At 41.9% G+C, this 22,500-nt stretch overlaps 1 protein-coding gene across 1 annotated transcript in view; it reads right to left on the bottom strand.

Moving 5' to 3' along the window:
- The window catches only part of LOC135101786 (uncharacterized), a 398,691-nt gene that overhangs the window by 45,950 nt on the left and 330,241 nt on the right, over positions 1-22,500 (bottom strand). Inside the window, exon 10 of the mRNA XM_064006081.1 lies at positions 20,391-20,412. Within this exon, the coding sequence (XP_063862151.1) occupies positions 20,391-20,412 (22 nt within the window). The remainder of the gene's footprint in view (positions 1-20,390; positions 20,413-22,500) is intronic.

Below are 22,500 nucleotides of genomic sequence, written 5' to 3'. Positions count from 1 at the left end.
ATCTTCCATTAATTCATCCATTCTCTCTCTCCTTCCCTTTCGTCGGTAACTTTCTTTTCCTCTTCCTTCTCCTGCTTCCACGATAAACTTCTTTCCTTCCTTTTCTCTGAGAAGCTGCGTATCCTGACAGATTGGAGGAACGAGCTGCCCAATACTGCCTGCCTTCTCTTTATCTCCTTCGCTCTCACACACAGACACACACTGACAAAAGTTGTTCATTCATTTCAACCCACTAACCATTTCTCCTACTCATTATGTGACCCCCCCTAAAAAAAAAAAAAGCGGCAGAACTACTGTTGCAAAGAAACTTAGCTTTTACAATATCCTGACATCAAAACACGAGAGAACCGATTCCTCCTCATCCAGAGAATCACCCGCTTGATGCATTTCCACACAAAACTGCGAAGATTCCCCGGCGCAATGCGAGGTGATTTCAGACCACTCAGCGTGTGTAAAGGAGACTTACGAGCGGCGCCCCGCCTTGCTCGCTCCTTCCCTTCCCTGCCCGTGCCTCAGTCCGCCACGCTCCACGCCTCACTCACGCCCCGAATGGTTGGAAACACTCTCAAACCCAGAATTAAAAAAGGAAAGAGAAAAATACCAAAATTAACAGGGAGGTTAATGAAAGTGTGGTCGTTCAGTGAGTGAAGGTTTGGTTGACGGCAGGAGGAAGTGTTGGGTGTTAAGGATATGCCATTAGAAGTGTCACCATGAAAGGAGGAAATCGAGGGGAAATGGACAATGGGATGCAGAGATCAACTTAAGGTGGAACTGAATAGAAAAGGAGCAACAGAGGAAGCAGTAATGGGAAGGAGTAAATGAAGACTAGTAAATGGGAAGGAGTAAATAAAGACATGGCACTAAACATTAATAATAAGGAAATGGCGAGTTACTTTTACCTACTTTTATCGGCCGGCTGTCTATTTCAGCCAGGCCTAACAACGCCTGTTATCTCGCCGGTCATATATAGTATTTTTTTTTCGTAGTTACACAAGTTACATAAATCTGTCTGTCTGTCTGTCTGATAATGACGTTGGAAAGGAAATCTTGAAATGAGAAAATAAGTAAGATGATTTCCTGCAACTTTGATGCTTTAAGACTTTATTGTTCGCTGTTTTCCTCGTTGCGATGTATTGTGTAATCTCTCTCTCTCTCTCTCTCTCTCTCTCTCTCTCTCTCTCTCTCTCTCTCTCTCTCTCTCTCTCTCTCTCTTGTGGGGGTGCACGGCCTAGCACGCTCCCTTCCTGCCGGGGTCTACAAGTCCCGCCCTGCCCTGTGTGCCTGTGCTAACTATGCAGGTTACCACAGATGAATGGCGGACGAGATCAATAGTTCGTTAGATAAATTACATTTGAAAAGGTAAATATACTGCGACACGGATCCCAAAATCCAGCGTAGCAAATAAATATTTTTCAACGACAGCAAACGAATATAAAAACCGAGATATTTCAAAGGAAATTGTTTGACAAATGAAATACTGCTCGACAGGAAAATGTGACTCCACTGTTGTTGTTGTTGTTGTTGTGATGATTGTTGCGATGGTTGTTGTTGTTGTTGTTGTTGGGGGTTTTTGTGGTTTGTATTATTGTTGGAGTTGGAGTTGTTGCTGGGATTAGAGTTGCGGTAGTGGTGGTTGTGGTTGTGTAATGGTGGTGGTTGTGATTGTGGTGGTAGTTGTGGTAGTGGTGGTTGTTGTGGTTGCCGTGGTTGTTGTGGTTGCGGTGTTTGTTGATGCTGTTGTGGTTGTTTCTTTTTTGTGTTTTGTTGTTTGTTGTAGCTGTTGGTGTGATTGTGTGTTTGTTGTAGCTGTTGGTGTGATTGTGTATTTCTTTTTTACTAGTTTTTTTTTGTTCTTTGTTGTTTTTGCGATTTTTTGTTGGTGTTTTTGGAGGTGATGGCGGTAGCGATTTTTTTTTTTTTTTTTTTGCTGTTGTTGTCGTCGTTGCTGTTGGAGTTGTTGTTGCTGTTGGCGGTGGTGATGGTGGTGGTGGTGGAGTGTGTATATGTACTGGGGTAATGGTGCACGAGCGGGCTCCAAACAACTCCTAAAGGGGATATTTACAAATACCTTTATGCACACACACAAAAACAATAACGTCCATGCCACCGTACTAATGTAAAATCAACTAAAAGCCTCACGTCTGCATAGATCACCAAAAATATTACCCTTGCGATTCTTTGATAAAGGAACTAAAACATTTTACCGTAATGATGCCGTGGATAATGAGAGGAGCCAAACATTACTGTTATATTTCTACCAAGGAAGTTAGTGTGTCTTAAGCTTCCTTGATTTCTACCTACCAATAGTGCTTCACATCTCTCAACGCCGTCTCCACACAATACTTAAAGCACGAGCCACACTATATACTAATTAACACTAATGCAGTGGCGTGAAATTCTGGAAACACTTCCATTGATTAAGTAACTAAGAGTAAAATTGCGCTGCTGTCTCTAACACACTACTTAGAGAGACGCATTGAAGAGATTCCATGAAAATAACCTTCTCAAGCACCGTCTCTGTTTTAATGTTCACTATTACAATAAACAATGAAACTTAAAAAGAGAGAGAGAGAGAGAAGGTAAAACTTTCACTCTAAAAACATGCATGGAAAAGCTGCACAGGAATATTCAACTTTTTTTTTCTTCGTAGTTGGGTATTTTTTTTTCCGTGCGTCAACATTTTTTCAAACATTTCACTGCATGGTGTTGAGTGGTTGTGAGAGTGACTGTGACACGCCAGCAGTGTCCTTCATAAAAATAATAACAACGCAACTTCTCTTCTGATGTCGCTGGGTTTACGTAATTTTCAGACAAGTGTGTTAAAGGGCAAAATATCGCACAGCCATTCCCTCTCTTCGCTTCACCTGGCATGCAGAATGGAGAAATTAATTGCCCTCTTTCTAGAAATACTGAACACAAATATATATCAAGTTCTATGCTACACCTTGTACTCTTGTATGATTCTGTGTGTGTGTGTGTGTGTGTGTGTGTGTGTGTGTGTGTGTATGTGTGTGTGTGTGTGTTGGGAGTGAGAAAATGCAGAGGACAGTTCGCGTGGAATTTCCTTGTTTGTGAAGGTAAGTGAAACAAAGCGCACGCTCGCTCTATTCATCTACACCTGAACTGAACAGGCTAGGAAACTAAGCCACATTTTCTCAGCTCCGCGCTTCTACAGTATTATCATTGTGTTACGCATTTCATTTGTAGCGTGCAATGATACCCGAAAGCGTTTCAAGGCAGTCACAGCATTCAAATTTTCTAACTTATTACAATACGTAGAATACTTCATTTATTTCAACATTTATCATTTACCTTTAGCATAGACGCATTACTGAATTAGACTTACATCACCGATAACAAAATGAAATAGTATCGAAACTTGAAGCAGTGAAGAGAATATGAAAGGTCGTAAATTAACCTGTGCGTTGTACCTATTTACCTGTTTATTTATTTGGCTCTACTGTTTGTTTTTTGGTAGTTTTGAATTCCCTAATAACGATGGGACATTTATAATTTTTTTTTTTTTAAACACTGCAATTGCAAAGGCCACGCAAAACAGTAATAATCCAAATTCTAATAGACAGAGTGGTTCCCTTGTTGCCTTAACACTCCAAAGCTCGTGTAGCTTGTTCAGGCCAGGTTGTAATTAACAATCTATAGCACGTTTTTCATAATGGTTTATATAATAGTTGTCTTATTCTCTAATCCTTACAATCTATGGATCTGAGCTACAATACAATGTAAAAGATGAACGACCGAAGCATCCCTTGGTTAGTCTCTCCCCACGCTCCCCTCAGCTCACCGTGAACGCATCACTGAATAATTAATGGGAAAGCTAATGAATACCTACGCACCGAAAACAAATAGAAACAGCAAATTAGCGAGGCATGATGAGTTTCGCTACGTGATTACTTCCCGATCCCTGAGAACATTAATTATGATTGTGTCGCCTTGAGGGTGGGAGTGCGAGAAGCGACGGGAAGAGGAGAGTAAAACGAACTGGAGGCATGAGGAGAGAATTCAAGGGAAGGGAAGAGGGAAAATGCAAGAAAGTTGACAAATCAATCATCGCCTGTGTGTCAGTGGTGTCAGTGTGCAATAACTGGAGATCATTTTCCGATGCTGCGTGTTTAGGCAGGGAGAAAAAGTTGATAGGAAGAAAAGAACAGATTACCGGGCGATACAAGCACCGCGCCCCTTAACATTCATATCAGCTTGAAATCGTTCAGGCAAAGTACCAATAAATGTAATGAGGTAACTGAAAAATTTCCACTCAATTCTCCTCTTTCTGTCTTCCCATTTTTCTTCCTCCTCCTCCTCCTCCTCTTCCTCCCCCTCCTCCTCCTCCTCCTCCCTGCCAGTCTTCCATCCTACCCCTCCTCTTATCTAAGGTTCGGGGAAGTCAGTGCTGTCATCATAGCCTGACATGAAGGTCATTTCTGTGTCTGATAAGTAAGTCTTTCTCCCGAGTCATGAAACTATTCACCAATCTCTGGAGGGCATCAGGCAGCAATGAGGGTCCCTGTAGGAAACATGATCGTCCTCCCCGCGCCGTGCTTCAAGAAGCAGCAGCAGGGAGGAGGTCCCTCTCGCTCTCTGGGTCGAAAAGCGAATCTATATAGTGCTGAATCCAAGGCCCGCTGCAGTTTAATCAAGTTAGCTTAGTTGCTTTAGAAAAGACGCAATTCCAGGAAGGAAAGATGCCAGATTCCCCAGGCCGTTAACGCGTTGCCGAGGAAAGTGGTGGGTGACAGTACAGTATACCTTAAACACACACTATGATCAACGTACCTCAGCTGTACCGTGCTACATCATCCTGCTATGTGGTGGCGGTGCTTGCGGCTCCCATGGTTCTATGATGGCTCCTCGAAGCAACCGGCGTCCCTCACTCCTCTCCCCGTCACTCAACAACACAAGCACACAAACAGACAGCCGCAACACATCACGGTCTTTCTCTTTTCATCAGCGTCTTCAATCACTGTTCGTTATCTTATCCGGTTTGCACTCGCCTTGATTTTCCCTCACTTGTGTCGGCGCCGGATGGAGGAAGAGAAGAATGAGGCAGAGGAGGAGGGAGCGCGGGGAGGCGTGAGGCGGGCGGCGGCGGGTGGGAAGGAAATGATTGGACTTGGACAGATCTTTGGTGAGTTCGAAGCCTCTGAACGTGTAGTGAAGCAGCGTTGTTCGCGGCTACATTTTCAGACTGAAGAAGGACAAACTGGTTATCAAAATACTTATTTATAGAACACTTTACGCTGTACTATGATTAAAAAGATGAAATAATGTACAGCAGAGGAAAATTTTGCATCAGATACTTAGGGGAAGGAGCAACCGGACACTTTTCAGGGAGAAGAGAGATGTCATGAGAGGAGGAGGAGGAGGAGGAGGAGAAGGGTTAAGGAGGCATGACTGACAGTTTCATTAACCAGCCATAACTGAAATGTACAATCAGTCCAACATTGAACGGATAACATCTCATCTTGATTTTCAAATACAGAATACCTCCACACACATAATCGCTCATACACTGTGCACACCCTCATCACTACTGGTTGCACTGTCAGCCTCGCCTCCCATCCCAAACCACCACGTCACACAGGGCACACAATATTACATATCCGTGCTAGGTAGCGCTGCATGCTGTTTAATTAATAGAATTTTTCGCGATACAAATATATCTCGGATGCCCCACAACTGTCTATTGATAATGTGACGCCACTAATTCTTTCACTTTTATGGTCGTTCTTTGTTAACATCCACACCACTGTAAAAATAATAATAATGATAATTTACATGGATACACTTTAGAGAGTTAGTTTTCTAGACTACAAGATTACGAGAGACTAAGACAGTCTATCAGTGAAAGGGTCTATTGCTTTCATCCTGCTTTCCGATGCCTTGTACTTTTGATCTGATGGTCTGCTGCTTCGCTCAGTATATGGTTCGAACATCTGAATCAACACACTGATCTCTAACTAATGTTTTCATGCTTAATTAATGTCCCACGCGTCTATCTCCATATGCAAATACACACATTCATTTTCATACATCAGCCAGTCTAGTCTATAGCGTGAAATTAAGTGCAGGAACATAACAAGAGTGGGTGGTCATAGAAAACGTGCAGTCTCCCTCAGAACAAGAAAAGCGTAGACTGAAAAATACTGCCACGCCAGACGCATGATGTATCTTGAAGGGCTGATTTTACGTGTAGGTTCTTGACTACTTTAAATTGCATATTGTTGGTTTTGTCCTTGTAATGGAGAGAAACAGAAAAAGAAACCTTAATATACGAAAAAAAGTTAGTGTAAATAAAATAAGACAAATTAGTGATATTGACCTGAAAATACGGAAATTTTGTGTACATGAAGAGAGAGAGAGAGAGAGAGAGAGAGAGAGAGAGAGAGAGAGAGAGAGAGAGAGAGAGAGAGAGAGAGAGAGAGAGAGAGAGAACACTTTTAGTAATACATATTATACACACACATACATACATACATACATACACAGAAAAGTTGTGCAACAGCTTACTTTTTTTCTTTCCTAACCTGAGTTCATAAAAATTTAATTACACCCTAATGTTGCTCAACAGTCACGCACAATATGCATGGTAATGGCCACCCCGCGCCGCCCATGATGCCTCCCGCCACACTCCCGCCCTGGGCACACCCGCAGCCCACACCATCAGCTCACACCTGCACCACTGGGACACCCCGCCGTTGCAATAAAAGCTGAACGGGAATTGTTGCGAATATGTAGGTACTGTACGGAAAAAAAATACCTACCTATCCAAGTATTTTGATATTCATTTACATGTCTCCATCTACTGTACCTCTCTACTTGTCGACTTCTATATGTGGTCTGTTAAAGGAAATGAAATGTATCTGTCCACTTATCCACATTCTATGTCTGTCTGCCTATCAAACATTATATCAATGTGTCCACTCATTCAGTTTGTATTCATATCTGCCACATACATTCCAAATCTTTTCATTTATCCAGTTTGTATGCATATCTGTCTATCCATACATTTCAAGATCCGGTCTACAACTCAACGAATGAATCTTTACAAGACAAACCTAGTACTGAGGCATTAAGAATCACAACAATCATGCTAAAACAAAGTACTCAGAATGGAAGATGATGCCTGAGACAACCAAGTACAAAGACATTACGAATCACAACTACTAAGTACTCAAGAGAGGAATGTGATGCGTAAGACCACCCAGTACTCTCAGTCGTTACGAGTCACAGCTACTAAACCAAAACACTCAAGAAGCAGGATGATGCCGTGAGACCACTTCATCGCGGCCAGATAGTGATGTCAGCGAATACAGGCAGCAGCTCCCGCTCCACCATCAGCCATCTCTTTGGGCCATCCCGAGGGAGTTAACAAGGTGGTTACGACCCGCTAGTGACCCATAATAGCGTCGTTATGCAAGTCGTACTGTTGTTATGGGAGAGAACGGGCGGTGACGTGACAGCGGGCGGCGCGGATATGGAGGAAGGTTGAGTGGAGATGATGGCAGGGCGGGGAGTCCGGGAATAGGGGGTAGTTTGCCTGATGACTGCCGCTTGTCTGGTGGCTGCTGCTTCTTGGCTTACATTCCCCTGTCTGGTTACCCCCCCGCTGCTCGAAGGAGGGGAATGGCTGTACTCTCTGTTCGTGTTATTTTATGTTTTTCTAGGAGACTGATGGGGTAAGAGTGGCTGATGTTAGTATTGTTAGTGCTCACTTAAGCCGTTATCGCTACCATCACTCCCATCATGATTACTGGTACCACAACTGGACTACTACTACTACTACTACTACAAAAACAACTAACTGTTCCTGCTAAAACGACTAACATCTGCTACAACAACAAGAATCACAACTACCATTACCACTGTTACTGATACTACTAGCACTATTATTACTCCCACTATTACTGCTACCACCACCACCACCACCACAACTACTATTGTTACTACAACTACTACTATTACTATAACTACCACTAAACTTTAAGCACACACACTCAGCAACACGATTACAACAACTGGTCCTTTAAAGCAAATTGGCAAAACCGTACGGAGGGCCCAACAATGCCACGCTAATTTGGTAACATTTGCTAATTACCAAAGAGTCCTTCTATGTGCAAACTGCCGTCAATTGGCTGAACGGGGAATTGTAATGACCTTGAAGGGGCACTAAATGGCCCTAAGGGGGGAAACATAATGGCTGGCCAGGGAGGGACTGCAAAGGGGAGGAGGAGTAAGAGCAGGATAAGGGAAGGGTAAAGGGTAAAAGGAAATCACTGCCAGTTGAAAGGAAAATAAGACATGGGGGGAAAAAGTGTTAGGGAAAAATGTTTCTTGCTATACGAGAATAAATGCGTGGTGAATAAGGTCAAGGGGGGAGGAAAAAATGTTTTAGAGAAAGATTTCCGCGTAATGGAGAATAAGAACGGTTTGAGAGAACACCAAATGCCGCTCAGGAAGATAAATGAACAGATAAATGTCAAGAGTTGCACAAGGAGGAATAAATATTAAACAAAACGTCGTGGGTGCACCAGAGAAAAATTGTGAAAAGAATATGAAAACTAAGTAAACAGTGTGATGGTCTCGACATTAAATTGTATCTCGGAGTAGAGAGAGGGTGGAGATTTTAAAGCCTCTGTTGAGAATGCGTGTTTTGTGTCAAGAGAGAGAGAGAGAGAGAGAGAGAGAGAGAGAGAGAGAGAGAGAGAGAGAGAGAGAGAGAGAGAGAGAGAGAGAGAGAGAGAGCAGTTACTCAAACACGTACAAACATGAACATCGAAGACAGACACACACACACACACACACACACACACACACACACACACACACACACACACACACACACACACACTCATACAAATTAACACTTATAACATCCAATAAACTTTCCAAAACATGACTTTTCCTGTTTCAATTGGAACTTTTAACGAAAAAAAAAAAAAAAATGCTATTTCACTTATGGAAATATGTGACGATTTTATGTCTGTCTGCGAGTTTGTTTATGTTTCCTTGTTTGTCTTCAGTGTGATTATTTGCCTGGCGATCATTCTACTTCTGTCCATCCCTGTGTCTGATTATTTTGCATTTATTAGTACGTCATTCTTTCTCTGTTTTTCTGCCTTTCTGCCAAAAAAAATGTGACTTGGTTTTATGTCTGTCTGCCTGCTAATGTTTACTTGTCTGTCTTCATTATGGTTGCTTGTCCATCTGTTTGTCTCCTTCTGTCCATCCCAGTGTTTGTTTCTTTTGTATGTAATGATACGTCAGTCTTTTTTTCTGCCTTCCTGTCTATCTTACATTCTCTCTCTCTCTCTCTCTCTCTCTCTCTCTCTCTCTCTCTCTCTCTCTCTCTCTCTCTCTCTCTCTCTCTCTCTCTCTCTCTCTATCGTGTTTCGTGCATGTATGTAAAGAGAAACAGTGGCTAGGACGAAAAAGAAGAGTGAAGGAGTGGAAAGCAGAAGAAGCAGAGGTAGCCGAGGGAACAATTAAGATGAAACATGGACGAAAGACAGTGATAACTCTCCTCTCTCACTCTCTCCCCTCATCTCTCTCTCTCTCTCTCTGGGAAGACAAAAGGATGGAATAGCAGACACAAACTGGAGTTCATTTCACGTTTCAAGGTCATGCATTTAAAGAACCTCCCTCTCTAGCGCGACACGGGAGCCACGCTTCTCCTTCCTGGAACTGACCTAAAGCCGCGGCAGGAGAGAACGGTACATGCGAGTGTCTAACTCACTCTTTCTTGGCGACTAGTTCCATATGCATGTGCCCGGAATGAAGGGAGGTGGGGCAGCCATGAGTGACTTGGAGCATCGTGTACAAAAATATTGAGGATAACCTTGGGAAACTTGGAAAAAAATGTGTATAAGAGGAAGAGAGAAAGAGAGAGGGGAAGAAAAAATGTATTAGAAACGTTTTTTCTTTTTTTATTTCTTCCTGTCTGCCTCTTTGTGAAGGATGAATATCGTATACGTGAAAAAGACCAAATCTACATTCAATTTAGATTCTGCAGGTGATCTGATGCTGCTCCCTTCAGGTTAAAAAAAAGTTTTTAGTCATCGGTAAGAGAGGCAAAAATAGTTTCTTTTCATGTCGTCTAATGCTCTATTCTGGAAATCCACTCGTGGAAATGAGGAAAGAAACATTTACTTTGCGAGTGATCCGACGCTTTACTCTGAAATTTCTGTTGTAGTAAGGAGGAGGAAGGAAGCAGTGTAAGGAGTAAAGACACACGCATAATCTTGCCTGAGGTCACAACGTGAGTCTGGTTAACATGTGTGGCCAGGCGCCTCAATACTCGTTAGTCTACCGCTGCTAAAAGAACATCGCAAATGAAATGAAATTACGTTCTCAATCTTTCTCCTCTGGCTGAAAACGAGGTTCTCCTTTTCCCAGCGAACCATTTGTCTTTCCAATAAAATCCAGCCTCGCGTTTCAACACCTTCCGGAAATAAATTGGCGAACCAGAGGAGGAAGGGGGGAAGAGAAAAAGAGAGAGAGAGAGAGAGAGAGAGAGAGAGAGAGAGAGAGAGAGAGAGAGAGAGAGAGAGAGAGAGAGAGAGAGAGAGAGAGAGAGAGAGAGAGAGAGAGAGAGAGAGAGAGAGAGAGAGAGAGAGAGAGAGAGAGAGAGAGAGAGAGAGAGAGAGAGAGAGAGAGAGAGAGAGAGAGAGAGAGAGAGAGAGACAGGAGCGGCACTTCCACTTTTTCCCCACATTACTTACCGGCCAAACAATACACCAAGCTTACCAGCCTCGTGAATCAATGGGTCGTATATCTCCCACTGTAGCCAAAAGTAAGTAATGTCACGCCCCTCTCCTCCCTCTCTCCCTCTCTCCCGTCCAGCTAATAAAAATATGAAAGAGCGGAGGTGAGTTACGAGTTTGAGAGTGAATGTTGACTGTGCGAGGGAGGAGAGGGGAGGAAACGAGGGAAGAGAGATGGGAAGAAGATTGGAGGTGCAAGAGTGGCTGGAGAAAGGGTGGCAGCAAGAGGGAAAAAGAGGAGGAAAGGAAGGAAGAGGAGGAGGCGGAGAAGCATTCGCATGAAACGAGGCAATAGAGAGGTCGGAATATCGGCTCTCGGTTATCCCAGATTGGTCTCTGTTATCCGGAATTAACTGTTCTAGTCTTCGTAAATGCGTCCAGGAGTCGTTTCTCTTACTTGATGAGCTTGTGGGTCAGCCAGCCAGTTAGCCAGCCAGCCAACTAAGCAGGAAGCCACCCACCCATCAGCCAGCTGGCCAGTTAGCAAGTCTCCCAACAAATGAATCAGCGAGACAACCAGCCTGTGAGGAAGTAAGTGAATAAGGGATTTAGCTAACCAGCAAAACATCCAGCCAGTTAGCCAGACGGTTAGTCAATAAGTCAGTCAGCCAATCAATCAGCCAATCAGTCAGCCAGTCATTCCATCAGCCAGCCACCCAGCCGGTCAACCAGCCAGCCAGGCACTCTACCACCCAACCACCCACAAAAACATCTAGTCAGTTATTCAGATCGGTAATTACCAGACATAGAAATCTGCCATTAAAATAATCCGCAGATATATAAGACAATCACAACATCCAACCTTTTAAATAATCTCATAATTTCTCTTAACAGATTTATAGAACAGTTAACCTTGGATCCCCAGAGCTATGCAGGTCAGGTCCCTCAGAGGCGAGCTGAATGGTGAGTCATTATCGGAGATGAAATGGACAACTACCCTTCCTCCGGCTTCGAATCCCCAGGTCAGACAGACACACATACGCCACATTAATTACCATTTCCCAGCAAGCCACTGTCACCGTTAATAATTCACCTATCACATCTGCACTTGAACGGACAGCCAACCATTAATTTGGACTTTTCTTAATTACGTGTGCAGGTAAGAAAGGTGGATAGGTGGATAAAGTGCCCGCTGGAGCCTCGGTCAGAACATTTCGAGAAGCATGACAGCTCAATATTTCCACGACACGACTCAGGCAGCGGATATCTGGCGGAGGATGGACGACGCTTGTTCTTTTCTCTCTCTCTCTCTCTCTCTCTCTCTCTCTCTCTCTCTCTCTCTCTCTCTCTCTCTCTCTCTCTCTCTCTCTCTACGTCATGAAACTGGACACGAGACAAAACAAGAAGTGCGCCGTTTGTAAATGAATGCCAAGCTCGAAGTGAAGGGAGCCACAAGTGTTTGGTGAGGGAAGTTATAGTTAATTTTCTGTGAATGTGTTATTAGTGTTTGATGAAGGAAAGACCAAAACAAATAAATAAATAAATAATATCTTACAACATAAAGTGAAAATGTTCAAGTAACTATTTTTTTTTCACAGTAAATTATAGACAGTATTATTGATACTCGTTTTTACGTCTGGTTTTCCTCAACTATCAGAACTAGGACGGTGTCTCCTAACGAAGGACTTTGGTTGTGGGATTTCAGGAACCGTTACCCCGAGTGGATGCCTTTCCTAACCTCGGACCGTGGCGAAGGAGAGGAAAGACATCTTAGCTTTCTAACGTGGAAAATACTAGATATGAGATAAAAAATACAGTTGGTGGTATGTAATTAAAGGGACTGATAATACCAAAAAAATCAATTGGAGAAAAACATGCTACCCGGAGCATCGCTATTGAAAACCTAGCGAAAATCCGAAGCAAAATTGACTATAAGAAGGGTAGACACTAGTGAATTACGGTCGCTGTGCTATGCATAGTCAACCGATCTAAAAGCAACCCCTTTGACCATTCACCTACACCTTAGTCACTTCGCCTCCAGCGGCAGTAAGGAAAGGCACCTCGAGCTGGCCAAGAGAGAGGGAAGCTCGAGTGTCTTTTCAGCAGTGTAAGGTAAGCGGTTTTCGGCAGCCAAGACTAAGGAAATATTTGAGATTCACGATTTTTTATGTGAGAAGGAGATACGTGAGGTCTTCAGGGAATGCTTGAGAGAGGTACTGCAAGGAAGACTGTGGGCAAGTGGCGGACGGCGAGCAAGACTGAGGAGAAATTACTTGGTATTCAACGATTTTTCTACGCCGGAGGGAAAAGCCATAAATTTCGCACAACTCGCTCGCAACAAGCAGGAGACAATCTGAGGCCGGACACATCCATCTCCTGGAGCACGCGTCCTTCCTGCCGCGCCAGGACGGGACAGGTGGCCGCGTCACGACACAAAACTCTGTCTGTGATGTTGGAATGGTGAAAAAAAGAAATCAATTCACCTTTCTCTTAATTAGGAACTGATTTGCATACTCGCCCGTAACTAACCTACGGAAAAAATGGACATTCCGCGTTTTTCACCAAACTCGTCGCCATTGGGACGGGTAATTTAATTTCCTCTCCGAAATTATGCAAAGGCCTCATTAAGCTCAAATTCGTGGCAGGTGGCGTTTTGTTTTAATCAGGAAAACAAGGGGGGCAGAGGGACGAGCCTGGCGGGGCGAACGAGGCAGGCAGTGAGGGAGGGAGACAGAGGGAAGGGGTCACACTATTAGGTCTGTGTACCAGTGCTCCAATTAATTACAAATCACGGGGGGTTTAAGTACTGGTAGTGATGGTGGTGGTGGTGGTGGTGATGGTCTTGATGGTGGTGGTGGTGGTGGTGGTGGTGGAGGCAATGAATGGTGGCGGGTGCAAATAATGGTTGTGGTGAAGACTATGGGGAAAAATAGGAAAGGAAATGAGGAAGCGACTGGACGGCAAACAAAAGGTAGGAAAAAAAGTGAGATTTTACTAAGAATTAAGGAAGACGGTTTTTTTTTTTTTTTTTTGAGGGAGGAGTGGAAAGGAGACAAAAATATGAGAAAAACGCAAGGCAGGAGAAAAATAAAAGTCGAGACAAGGACCAAGGATGAAAAATATGGATATTAAATGAGCGAATCATAAACAACAGCCCTCAGGTGACAGATAAACTTGCCGAGTAGAAGGGGAAGGAAAAAAGCGAAGTAGCGAGAGACGAACGAAAACAAAAACAAGAATATGAATAAGTAAACAGCAGAGACAAAGCGATATATTTTTCGTATTGAATTGAAACAAAAGAATATTATGGCTTCCTAATGAAGGAGAGAAAAGGAAAATTGATAAGGACACATGAATGATGAATATGTATCTTAATGTTATAGAACACAAAAAAAAAAAGTATAAAAAACATGCCAGGAAAGAAAATATCATGTATCCAACCTGTACAATTATAAAAAAAAAAAAAAAAGGACTTTCCAATGAATGATAACAAAGACAATATGAAAACAAAGATATAACGATCAAGAAATTAATGCCGGAAATGAACAAACGAGTATATAATTCCCGTCTCGAAGTCAAGGAAGAAGAAAGTATAAACAGCTTGCTAATGAGAGAGAACAAAGACAATCAGATAAAGCCATTACAGGTCAGGCCGCGTGTCTGAGGGAGGCCTCGCGTGGCGCTGAACAATGGGCCACAATTCCCAGCACGAGCCGCGGAACGCTGTCGGAATGCCCGCCGGCCCGAGCTGCGGACTTAATCTTAACTTTAAGCTTATCGCGGCCGCCACTTTGCATGAAATACTTGGGCAAAACATTTCCGCCGCCCGTGGAAGTCAAGGGAATATATTTACCTCACTACATTTCCACCTGTTCATCTTGGCCTGCAGTTTACCGCCCTCGCCACCTGGGAGTGTGAATAAGGACTTGAATACTTGATGCTCTTCACATATCCGGCCTTATTACTTTACTTCCCTCACGTGCCAGGCTTTATTGCTTTATAACTCTGTGCATGGAGGGGAGGGATAAAGACCACTATACTCTAATGAATGGATCTAATGGGGAAAGAAAACGTAAATAACTAGTAAAATGTAATAGTTTCTGTCTTTAGATAGGAAAAAATAAGTAAATAGTTACTAATATACGTTCTTCACGTGCCAGACTTTATTGTTTAGAAACTGGGCATGTAGACAGGAGAATAAAGACCACTAAACCTTAACGAATGCATATAATGGGAAAGAAAGCATAGTAAAATGTATTTGTTTATGTCTTAAAGGTAGAAAAGAGAAGGAAATAATTACTCATGTGCCAGGTTTTATTGCTGGGCGTATGGAAGGGAAGGATAAAGACCACTTCACCTTAATGAATGGATGTAATAGGGTAAGAAAATGTAACTAAGAGCTAGTCAAGCGTATTTGTTTTTGTCTTGATTAAAGCTAGAGAAGGAAAATTAAATAGCTACTGGTATATTAAAGGCATTACAATCAGAGAGAAAACGTGTTATGAAACGGATTATCACACACTATAAAGTAATGAAAAAATAAATAAACGTAAATAAGAACCAATAAGGTGTATCTGTTATGTCTTGAAGGCAGAAAAGGAGAATAAAATAGTTACTGGTACATTGTACAGCATTACAATTGAAGAGAAAACGTATAAGGGAACTAGCTATCTCATACCACAAAGGGATGGACATTGGCGAGGCGTGCAGTGGTGCGTTTGGCTGGACGGCGAAACGGAGACAGAAGAAAAGGGGCGGTGCGGGGGGGGGGGGGTTACGGGAGTGTTTCTGGCGGGTTGGTTGGTTGGCAGGGGCGGGTTGCGGGCAGCTTGTGGGCACACTACCTCACTCTACTCCTGTTGCTTTTGTTCACCAGGCAGCCAGCGGCGGGACTTGGCCAAGTCTAACAAAATAGAGTTGTGAGACACCGGCTGGAGTTTCCATCGCTAGCCATTTGTCACGGGTTCCAGGGAGCAGGGAAACAGTGGGGCGGCTCCGGCCAAAGTGGGGAAGAAAGATGGCCGCTGTTTGTTTACATTTTGTGCAAGACGAGTATGAAGAGAAGTTCTTGTCAGGACGAGATACATTCATAATGGAGGACAAGATGGATGCCACAAAATTTTCTTCATTTTTTTTCTTTTTTTTTCTTTTATCTGTCTTATTTTTCATTCCGTGTCGCTCCTGCAATTTGTTTTTTTCTTCTGGCTCTATATTTTTTCCTCGCAATTTTTCCTCTTCCTCCTCCTCCTCCTCCATATTTCTCCGTTTGCTGCCTCCCTGCAGACTTCATGTTTCCTTCACAAGGCTTCCACTTCCCTGTGAGTGTGTTTCTCTCTCTCTCTCTCTCTCTCTCTCTCTCTCTCTCTCTCTCTCTCTCTCTCTCTCTCTCTCTCTGTACCTATGAAAAATGTATAAATAAAGCCGATAACCTCATTATTTTCCCCCGTCATTCTCAAACGGTTAATTAATTAGCCATAATGAACGGAACGACCAATCAGGGCAGACTTTCCACTCATTAAATCCATCACGTGATCGGCGACGCTGGGGAAGATTAGACAAGGTGTGTGTGTGTGTGTGTGTGTGTGTGTGTGTGTGTGTCTGTGTGTGTGTGTGTGTGTGTGTGTGTGTGTGTGTGTGTGTGTGTGTGTGTGTGTGTGTGTGTGTGTGTGTGTGTGTGTGTGTGTGTGTGTGTGTGTGTGTTTATTGATCCCAAGCCTGTTTAATTACCTTTGTATTTTCTTCCTTTCGGTCTCTCTCTCTCTCTCTCTCTCTCTCTCTCTCTCTCTCTCTCTCTCTCTCTCTCTCTCTCTCTCTCTCACACACACACACACACACACACGCACACACACAAACACCATATTAACAACACGAAAAGACATACATAAATTTTGTAAATCACGAGAATTGTGTAAGTATTACGAACGAAATTACTGAATTGCGTGTTTTATTTCTTTATTTCTTTGGCACTAAACTCGGTACCAGTGTATTATGATACTTTCCTTAACGCGTCATAAAAAGAAAAATTAATGTGAGCCGCCCTTTGAGTAGATAATAATGGTAATGAAAATTTAGAAAGGTTGTGCACTTACATTGATTACATCCTTCTTCAATTGCCACAAGTAATTTGAATGTTACTACAATATTAATTAAAGAAGATTGAAATGTAATGTTGTCAGTTTAATTTCCTCTAAAATTTAGTTAACTATTTTAAGTACACTGTGTCTGAAAATGATATTGTAGTTTCTTTCTCTCTCTCTCTCTCTCTCTCTCTCTCTCTCTCTCTCTCTCTCTCTCTCTCTCTCTCTCTCTCTCTCTCTCACACACACACACACTATGAATCTACACATGAGTTTACTTTTCTTCCGAACACTATTTTTGTATAAGGATTGAAGTTTCTCATTTTCTAAAAACGCAAAACTAATTACACATAGCTATTTTTCTTTGGCTACATTAACTTGGCCTGTATAATGAATGGGCAAAAGTTTGTAAGTTATCGCCCAAAGTTTTGAGATTGTATTTTCTTCTTTCCGTAGCAAACAAACACTGCACACTTGAAAACTTCTGTCTTACGTAAATGTGTGTGTGTGTGTGTGTGTGTGTGTGTGTGTGTGTGTGTGTGTGATTTTTTTTCCATAGTATCTTTATTTTTTCTTGCAGTGTGTTGCTTGGTACAGCATTTTTATAACATAGCTTCTATAGTATTTCATATAGTATATAGATGATATCGATGACCAGGAAACTAGAACCTTCCTTTTCTATACCAAAGTTTGAATATGAATAAATCTTTTTCACTTAGTTATGGACAGTGATGGATGTTAACTTAGTAATAACAAGAAAACGCACTTTTAAACACATCTTTTTACTGTTATGGTTATCCTTGGTTAACAGTGAGAGCAGTGTAAAAGAGACATTTGCAGAGATACACATACAAAGTCAACGTTAATCATGTTTCCTGTGGACTAAAGAACTATATGAGACTTTAGTACAAGTGTGTAGGAAGCTGGAGATGATTATGGAAAAATTTTAAAGCAATGAAAAGCATAACTCTACCTTATTTTCTAGGCTACAGAACTATCTCAGAGACATTACGTACAGCAAACATCAGTGTGTGAAATGTTGGAGGTGATTAAGGGAAAAATTATCTAGTAATAAAAGCACAAACTCTACTTCAGGGACTCACGCCATTCGCGCCACTTTTGCTCCACCTTCCGACTCCCGCCCGCAGTGTGAGGCGCCGCATAATGGCCAATATTTAGGTTACTTCAACTTTACAAGCCTTTCGCCGCGCAGGAATTTTTGGAAGGGGGAGGAGAAGCGCGCCTCCAATATGAAAGTCAGACGCTAAACGTCCCCTCGCCGCCATCACGTTATAGTTTGTGAAGGGAAGGCGTTACACGGAACCTGCATACTCGATAAAAGGCTTAAATTGGTATGGATGAAGTGCGCTCCTACATGCTGGTCCTTTTTTTGTTTTTATTTTTAAGCATTTCACTGGTAAAACACTGCTAAAAATACTCGCTTTAAAAAGGTTATGATGATAATGTATATTTTTTTTTCTAATTACCACTGCATAACATCTGGAATACATTACCGAAAAATGCTGTGAAATGATAATGGTTTGTTTCAACTTTCTTCTTATTAAATGTTTGAATTAAATACTTTCGTTTCAGTGAACAAATTACAAGGTTTATAATATAGATAAAATTTTATGTTCTGAATTGTCCTTAGCAGGAATATCTTCCAGGATGACTCAATAAACTGACTGATGAAAATATTGTCGTGCATAAAACAAGAAACACACACACACACACACACACACACACACACACACACACACACACACACACACACACACACACACACACACACACACACACACAGTGATGAATCAGACATCTGAATCCTCATTTGAACGTTATTTTCAACCCTTTGACAGCTAATGGCAACATGATACTCGTTAATTCATTCGAGTAACACAAGGTGATTTTTATGATTTACAAAAATAATGGAGAGTTAGTTCGATCGGTGGAAAAGATGAACAAAATTTTAAATGACTGTCCTCATGATCTTCTCATAACAATTAAAATGAATAACTAACTAATTAAACAACTAAATAAATAAATAAACAAATAATATTAAGCGATACTTGTAGCTTCCAATTACTGAATCATAGGTAATTAATAATACCTTTCTAAGTCATGCAGTACATTAGTACAAAGCCATTTAACAAATAGGATTGAGGAGAAATCATCAAGAAGCAACATCGACCAAAAACACGGAATATTTAAATTATTAAGCACTAGAAAATAGCTCAATAGTTTATAAGATTTCAGTAAATAAATACAGAAAAGACTGAATTGTATTTTATGCGACAGCTGAGATGATTTTCAATATTTTAAGTCCGAAAACTATAATCCCATCACATCACTCTCTACTACTATTAAAAAAAATAAGTGAAAATAATTCCATAGTACCGAGAGGATTAGAGGGTTTATTTTTCCACAAAACTAAATGAAGCACACACTCAAAGCCTGTTGCCCGTTGTGTGTCACTCCACAAGGACAAAACAACACCCGTGCACCACTTGAATGGAATGATTGTTTATTTAAAGTTTTTTTCCTGAACCCTCATGAGGAACAGTGCAAACACAACACTAATATTCAGATCTTTGCTCCTCCCGAAGGGTGAAGGGTTGAGCTGAGCCGAGGATATGTGTATTGATTGTTGTTGTCGAGCCGTTCGAGGGAAATAAATGACAGTTCTACGAAAATAAACAAAAAATAAAAACCTATAAAGTAAAATAATAGTAAATTAATTTTTTAATGATTAGTTCATATTGTTGCTTCTATTAAGGTTTAATATGTTATCAAAATTCTTTAAATTATCTCATTTAATCGACAGTCCTTAAAACAGCAACAACAGCAGCACCAGCAGCACCACCCACAATGATAATAGCATTATCATTGTTGATAATATTATTATCAACATCATCATCACCACCACCACCACTAACAACAACAACAACAACAACAACAACAACAACAACAACAACAACAACATCATCACCACCACCACCACTAACAACAACAACAACAACAACAACAACAACAACAACAACAACATCACCACCACCACCACCACCACCACCAACAACAACAACAACAACACTAACAACGACAACAGCAGCAGCAGCATCCCCACCATCACCACCGCCAGCAATAATAATAATAACAATAATAGGTCAAACAATGACAACCATCACTGTAATAAAGACAAAGCTGTTTGCGCGGCATTATGAGTTATTAAAGCGTATTTTTGGTCATTACTGCTGCTGATCGCCACGCGCTGTTGGGAATTCCGCTTCGACGGGGGGATTAAAAAAAAAAAAAAAAGAAAGAAAGAAAGAATAAAAAAATATTTAAAAAATTTCATTTACTCACGCCAGCTCTCACAATTGCCGGTGAATATTATACTTTCAAACACGAGCAACAGCTGAGAGAACACGTGTATTTAACGAGAATATCTGCGAGTAATTCAAAATATATATACTGCCATTATCGTCTTCTAAACCTGAACATGAAAATAGATAAAAAAAGAATAAAATGCAAAACAGAAAACGTGCTTAATGCTATTCTTAGTTTTGTTTTATTCTATTTATTGTTTTTTACTTACCCAGATGGAGAAAAGTCAGGACCTGAAAGGAAAATAATAGATAAAGTTAGTAAATAAAAGGAAGAACTTTGCCTATTATCGTTTCATGAAGGGTGTAAAAGTTGAAAAGAAAGATATCTTGTGGTGATGTAATCTCTCTCTCTCTCTCTCTCTCTCTCTCTCTCTCTCTCTCTCTCTCTCTCTCTCTCTCTCTCTCTCTCTCTCTCTCTCTCTCTCTCTCCTTTAGTTTTAATCGTATGGCCGTAGAAAATGAAGGAGCCTGATTAGTTTAAGTTTCACCATAATTCATGTTGTTGTTGTTGTTGTTGTTGTTGTTGTTGGTGGTGGTGGTGGTGGTGGTGGCAGTGTCATTTTTTCCTTAATTGAGTTATAGTACCAACACAACAACGCCATACACGTAGCATCTAGTAGAGTAATGAGAGAGCACTACTACAAGTTAAAATGGAATGAGGTAATAGTAAGTGACAATGGTAATGGCGGTGGTGGTGGTGGTGGTGGTGGTGGTGGTAGTGGTAATTGTGGTGGTGGCAGTAGTGGCATTGGTGGTTGTGATAGTAGCATTGATAGTGATAGCCATGATATTGGTGGTAGTAATGGTCGTGGTGGAGGTGGTAATGGTAACAATGGTAATTATGATAGTGGTCGTAGTAGCGGCAGTGGTGGTGGTGGGTAGTGATAGTGTTAGTAGTGGTAATGGTGAGGATAGTTTTAACGCAACAGTCTCCAGGAGGGCAGGAAACAGGAAGAGACAATGGCTGCCCCTCCTTATAATCTCCTTAAGCAGGCACCTTCATCCTGGCCTCGGGAATTATGCAGATTAAGGAAACTTGAGGATTGGATAATAACTCTGGTGCTCTTGACAACACCACCTGATTAGCGAATCTATCTTTCGAGGCGGCCAAGTGCCTATGTGCATGCAGGTGTGTGTGTGTGTGTGTGTGTGTGTGTGTGTGTGTGTGTGTGTGTAGCAAAAGGATGAGGATTTCCCTATCATCATCCTTCCGTAAATAGACAAAAAGAAAAAAAAAAAGAGAAGTTGGATTATAAAGGACTGAGATGAGAGGGGACAGAAGATGAGAAGAAGAGTGTGTAAAAAATGGGGAAGTATTTCTACTTTTCACGTATTTTCCATCTTCTCTTCCTCCCCGCCAATCTGTCGCAACCAGACTTTTCTCCGTTTTATATGACCGAGGTGTCACTTGCATCTAACTCGATATACCTACCTAACAACTCTTCAGGTGAGTCTTAAAAATTTCCGCCACGTATATTCACCACAGCTCTCTCTTTCTCTCTCTCTCTTACTGGCGAGGCATTCGTTCTTGCACCAGGAAGTTAGAAAAGAAAGACACGAAGATCGAAATGCAAAGAAGAGCGAAGAAGACAAAGGAGGTGTGAAGAAGATTGAGAAAGGTGCCAACAAAAGAAGGAACGGAGTAAAGATACGAAAGTAAGGAAACAAAACAAAGAGAGATAAAAACCTGGGACAAAGCGAGGAGGAAAAATATGGACGGACAGCTGACGGAGGGAAGAATGTGGCCAAGTTATCAAACACCGGCGTTGAGAATAATGGAAACAACACAAAGCAAAGCGATGTAAAAGAAAGAACAACAATGAGGAAGAGAGAAAATTGGACAGAGAGAGAGAGAGAGAGAGAGAGAGAGAGAGAGAGAGAGAGAGAGAGAGAGAGAGAGAGAGAGAGAGAGAGAGAGAGAGAGAGAGAGAGAGAGAGAGAGATTCCCCACACACACGCAATAATCCCATGAACACCAGGATTATGGACAAAGAAAAAATATATACAGCCAAGTGTAAAATAACACAGTAAGCCCAACAACAACAGCACACTAACGCCGCAAGCGAGAAGAAAAGACGGCGGTGTGGCAAGTGTTGCTGGAAAACATGGAAATATCACAAGCCTGAACATTACACGTCACAGGTGAGGAATGGCCGGGGAGAAGAAACAAAGAGAGAGATGGGAAAGATAACTCGGAAGGAGGAAAAGGAGGAGGAGGAGGAGGAGGAGGAGGAGGAGGAGGAGGAGGAGGAGGAGGAGGAGGAGGAGGAGGAGGAGGAGGAGGAGGAGGAGGAGGAGGAGGAGAAGGAGGAGGAGGAG

The sequence above is a fragment of the Scylla paramamosain genome, chromosome 7, assembly GCF_035594125.1.
Source record: "Scylla paramamosain isolate STU-SP2022 chromosome 7, ASM3559412v1, whole genome shotgun sequence".
Classification (NCBI taxonomy): Eukaryota; Metazoa; Arthropoda; class Malacostraca; order Decapoda; family Portunidae; genus Scylla; species Scylla paramamosain.
This window is presented reverse-complemented; position numbering and strand designations above follow the sequence as displayed.